The sequence below is a fragment of the Gymnoscopelus microlampas genome, assembly GCF_963454915.1.
Source record: "Gymnoscopelus microlampas genome assembly, chromosome: 5".
Classification (NCBI taxonomy): Eukaryota; Metazoa; Chordata; class Actinopteri; order Myctophiformes; family Myctophidae; genus Gymnoscopelus; species Gymnoscopelus microlampas.
The window spans coordinates 25908668-25914392 of NC_139942.1; the positions used below are offsets into that span (position 1 = coordinate 25908668).

Sequence of the window (5725 nt, forward strand, 5' to 3'; positions counted from 1 at the left end):
TTTCGTCCATACATGGGCATAGAAGGGACCTCTGAAAAGGGACACAGGCTGACACGTCATGTGAAGTCCGGCTTAGCCGTGACGTAGTGCTCTGATCTTATAAAGTACTTATTCTGGGTCTGGCAGAAACAGGTCTCCTGGTCTTGTTATTATCGGTTTGTCCATTACCGAGAACATCAGGATTCTGTGTCTCTAGATTTGAACCTTCTGAATACAATTAATGTTCTTCTGCCAGTGCCTTGTTTCTGAGGTACTTCTCCAGACATCGGATAGCAATGACATCTATGTCTACATCAAACTTATTGGCAAAAAGGTGGTGCTGCTCTATCATCCACTTCAGATCACCAGCACCATACACGCATATTCCCCTAACATGTGTGCCTTGACATATTGTGTACACAGCCTCCAGTTGACCCTGTGACCCCTCATGCCCCAGCCACTTCACTAGCCGTGCAATTGCATTGATATCGCTCATGTCGTACTTGGCGTGTGGCCAGACTGAGCCAGGAACATTAGGGATGCGCTGAATGGTGGCCCAGAGAAACTCATCAGGACTGTAGGCGTCTTCAGACCATTTCATCAGCTCCTGTACACGGTTGTCCTCCAGCACGCTGTGCACATAGCCCCGGCTAACCACGATGTAAGCATTTCCTGAGAAGATGGGAAGATTGAAGGGTGGTGCGTCCTTAGCCTGCCCCGTTGCCTGAGATAAATGAGGGAATAAATGAATGACTATTTTCCAAATAGAAAATGTTCCATTTATAGCAATGGATAACAACTTTGCTGCAAATTTCTCATCCAAAAGAGACTGAAATGCAAAGAACCAAGGTCAACAATAATATCAGACGTCATCAACCTAGCAAAAAACACCTGATTCGGATGCTATCAATGCATTGAATGGAACATTAATGTTCCATTCAATGCATTGATATCATCCGAATCCGGTGGCAAAAACACAAACATGGAACAAAACTTGAAAAAAACTAACAAGAAAATAAACAAGACAAACATGCACACGTGACACCAATGATTACCTTGAGCTCTCCATCCACTATTTGATATTTGATCTGGAACCTATACTTCTTCCCATCGGGCATTTTCTCCGACTCCAAGCTGTTTCTACCCTTCAATGCCCGCAGGCTTCTCACAATTTCTAGGTTGGTTTTCAGGGGGAAGTCCTGACCACAAAGGTTGATAAAATACTTCCAGGTTGTGCTAACATTGTAGAGATCGGCCATGCAGTTGAGATCGGCCTGTACACGTGACCAGCCAGCGTAGACCACGCTCACAGGCTGGCTGACCATGAAGACATTATCGAAACAAGAAGAGATACCCGAGACAGCAGCAAGGAATGAAGCCTCTGCCTTCTTGTCCACATGGATGCAGTAAACATTCTGAGGGGCGTAGATGGCTCGCAACAGGCGCTCAAAGTTCTGCACCTACAGTATATGAAATAAGGGGAATTTAATTCAATCGTATTGGTTACTAATATTCACAACTTGTAAATACTGTGACTGTCATTTCAACTGAATTTAAAGGATAGCAATATAATATAATCTCCGCCAGGCCGGGTTGTCTACCCAGGGCCCGCACATTTGGAAGTCAGTCATAGCCAATCAGAATGGAATATGACAAATCTGACTAAGGGCAGGTACACACTGTAGGACTTTTAAAGTGGTCGGCGATTCATCTGATCGTTAAGCATTACACATTGCAGGAGTTTATTTCTTGAAATTGGCTGTCATATATCGTTGTGGTTTTCACCCTATAGATTGATCCCGACCAGGGATTACACACTAGTTCACTAGGATGCTGTCCATAGTCAGACCCAATACATAGCTACATTTGTTTTTATTCCAATTCAATTTAACAGACGTCTCCCATGATAGAAAATATGCGCATCTATCTCTCTGTCTCGCTCTCTCTCTTTCTCTCTCTCTCTTTTCTCTCGGAAGCAGTGTTGCCATGTTTGCTTTTTATTAGCGACTTTGGGCTTGTTTTTTCTGTAAAATTGCTTGAAAGTGTAGTTGCTTGGCCTTGTTTCCTAATGTTGTTTGAACCAGTTGTTCTCAAACATTTTCATGGCAAGGATCCCCAAATTAATATTTGTCTGCAGACCTCCCCCCTTCTGAAAATATGTTGTGCCATAGACCCTCATACAAGATTTGTGTGGATTTGGAAAATATTCCTCAATTTTCTCATTTTTGCAATATTTTTCTTTTGAAATAGCTGCTATATGCGTTGTGAGCTTGTAGATCGTCTATTTTAAAATATGCAATGTATTTGTATATAATAGGGTTAAAGTTCATGTGGCCTGCCCTATAGACACTTTTGTTGGGCTTGTTTTCATAGATCTGGTTGCTTATTTCTCTCGCAAAAGCTGGCAACAACAAAAAAAAACAGGCACGGGTTCCCGAGGCTAGACAGTGACAGACACGCTGCGCACGCGCACACACACACACACACACACACACACACACACACACACACACACACACACACACACACACACACACACACACACACACACACACACACACACACACACACACACAGGCTGCTCACGCTCTCTCTCTCTCTCTCTCTCTCTCTCATTCAGTGTTATAATGTTTAACTAAAACAGGAGTGGACGGTAATATTGCGGGGGAGGGTCTGTTTGTTCCTGTTTGGTCAGGTCCATTGATCCTCTAGCCACGGTGGCTGCTGTAATGTTCTCTCATTGGCTGTGGCGCTGATCTGCTCGCAGACTTATCTCAGACCCTTTCACATTGTATGATTTTCAGTCTGGGACACAGCTGAATATCAAACCAGGTAGTTATTTGAAAACGGTCGGAAAGCCTTCCCAGAGCGGATGATCACGGCCAGATCGTCTCGCAGAGCCTTTCACACACAGCGAGCATTATCTCGCCGATCAAAGGCCGATCTGCGTCAGATCGGGAGGCTTTTATCGTCGAGCGCCAAAAAAGGTCGCCGACAGCATAATCGGACCAAATATCCTTCAGTGTTTACCTGCCTTGACACTGTACATCTTGATCACATGACTCCAGGGATAATGTGTACCGATTTGTGTGAGTTTTGGCATAAATTATAAATTCTTTTGACTCTGAAGATGAAGTAGAAGCAAAACTATAATCGTGTTTGTTGAATACATATTTTAAAATAAGGTCCCTGTGCTCCTGTGTCTTTCGCTGGGTTAGTACTTCCCCATGGCATTTCCAATATAGATACAGCTTAGAGCTTATACAGCTAAAATAAATACAGCTTTCAATATTATATATATATATATATATATATATATATATATATATATATATATATATATATATATATATATATATATATATAATAAATATAATATATATATATAATAATATATATATATATATATATATATATATATATATATATATATATATATATATATATATATATATATATATATATATATATATATATATATATATATATATATATATATATATATATATATATTAGGGGTGGGACGATATATCGACATATCGCGATATATCGATACTTTATCCCGCGATAAATAATCAATATTATTATTTTTTAAATCAATATTAAAAAAAAATATATATATATATATATATATATATATATATATATATATATATATATATATATATATATATATATATATATATATATATATATATATATATATATATATATATTTGTGTAGTTTGTGATACGTTGTTTTTCCAACTCTGTATTTGTGTAATGATGATTTTTAACTGTTTGGTGCTATTTTATGTGTTTATGAATTGAATACAAGGACTATCGTGATATATCGTTGGTGAAATTTCTTGCAATATATAACGAATATCGTGATATCGCAATATATCGAATCTTGTCGTGATATATATTGTTATCGTGGGCCTAATATCGTGATATATATCGTATCGTGAGGTACCCATATCGTCCCACCCCTAATATATATATATATATATACATATATATATATATATATATATGTATATATATATATATATATATATATATATATATATATATATATATATATAGATAGATATATATATATATATATATATATATATATATATATATAGATATATATACATATAATTTTTTTTTACAATGTGTTTGGAAATCAAAGACTATACCTTATGATGGACAACCATAGAAAAGGCCAGGGGGAAGTCTTCCTCTTCCTGGCTTAGAGGGAACGTCAAATATTTCCTGCTAAACTTGAACATCCTGCAATTAATAAATTATTACCTAGTCATTGGTGTGAAATATGGGAGTTACATGGTACTTAGTATGGTATAATTAAAAATGCATGAATGCCGTTACATTTCAATGTTGTAATAGTAATCAGATATTGAAATATATAAAAAAACGATACCTGCAGTCCTTGGTACCATTAATATAATACTCATCAGGAATCTGGACACTACTCTTGAAGTCTTTAGTGATTACCAATAGCTTAGCCTTCTCCAGTGTCTCAGTGTCTCCTTCCAGGATTGCGGAGCATTCACAGTCATATTCAGGGCTCCCATCAGCAGCTGTGTATTCCAACCAGCTGTAACTGCGTTTGTGGATCTCTGAGATATTATGCATTAAAAGCAGCCATACTATCACCGCGATGACTGTGAAAATTATCCAGCAGAGACGCCAAGAAGAACGTGGCTTTGTAATATGTGCCATTTATGGAAAGAATTCCACTTGCAACAATCAATATGTAAGACCTCAGAACCTCAGAACTGTAACCTGCAGTTGTTGGAAACAAGATTCAACTAATTCAAGGCAGTGCTTGCCTTAGATATGCACATACATTTGAATTATGTAAAGGACCAACCCACGTTTTGGTCGTGCAACTTGTTGGTCAGGTTTTGGGAGGGGATTTTTTATATCTGTGGTGGAACGGTGGAGAAACAATATGTTGTTTGTTTTTTGTTATGACCTTCGTGGGGGGTGGGGAAGTTATTTTGTCGATAATAATTTATAATTTGTCTGCTCCCATTTGTCGGCTCCCATCAGCATCTGTGTATTCCAACCAGCTGTAACTGAGTTTGTAGATATGATCCGAGGCCATCTCTGAGATATTATGCATTAAAAGTAGCAGTGAAAATTATCCAGCAGAGACGCCAAAAAGAACATAGCTTTCTAATATATGCCATTTATGGAAAGAATTCCACGTGCAACAATCAATATGTAAGACCTCAGATTTACACTGTTCAGTGAGTCACAATCAAGTTAGTCCATCAAAATCAATAAAATAACAATCCATATATGTTCTCTCTGTTTTCTCATATCTGCCATATATAGTGAGGAGGATGTTTCCTCTTAAGGTCCACAAATCCAGCTAGCTGGTCTCTTTATTGTCACTATGTCATGAGTTATTTGTCCTGAAAGTTAGGTAAAATAAGCAATAAATATATTCATCCTTGCTACCGATAGCATTGCCATTCAATGATTAATTTCAAATACATCAAACTGTGTGAATATTCAAATATTGGCTACTTACTGTAAACTTCCAAGACCATCTAGCGGTGAGCAAAGAAACAGGCATGTGCACACATACTGTAGGAGCTTTACATTTAAAACTCTCTTGCCAAACCAGTTGCTCTCCACCCTGCCATATGTACTGTAGTGCTCAAATCCAAATAGCAAATCAAGTCATCATGCACTTACAAATAAGGAAATAAAACCTTAGATAAGCAGAAGGAAAAAGCCGGAGACC

General features: G+C 37.7%; 1 protein-coding gene across 1 annotated transcript; it reads right to left on the reverse strand.

The window, feature by feature from the left end:
• Window positions 1-217: 217 nt before the first annotated feature.
• LOC311046484 (beta-1,3-galactosyl-O-glycosyl-glycoprotein beta-1,6-N-acetylglucosaminyltransferase-like) lies at window positions 218-4771 on the reverse strand (the record flags this gene model as incomplete). Its single annotated transcript, XM_084058829.1, has 4 exons — window positions 4388-4771; window positions 4146-4239; window positions 1035-1439; window positions 218-703 (listed from the first exon to the last, which is right to left on the reverse strand). Exons 1-4 carry the CDS (start codon window positions 4687-4689, stop codon window positions 218-220), a joined length of 1287 nt encoding a protein of 428 aa, XP_083914955.1. The 5' UTR covers window positions 4690-4771.
• Window positions 4772-5725: the final 954 nt, after the last annotated feature.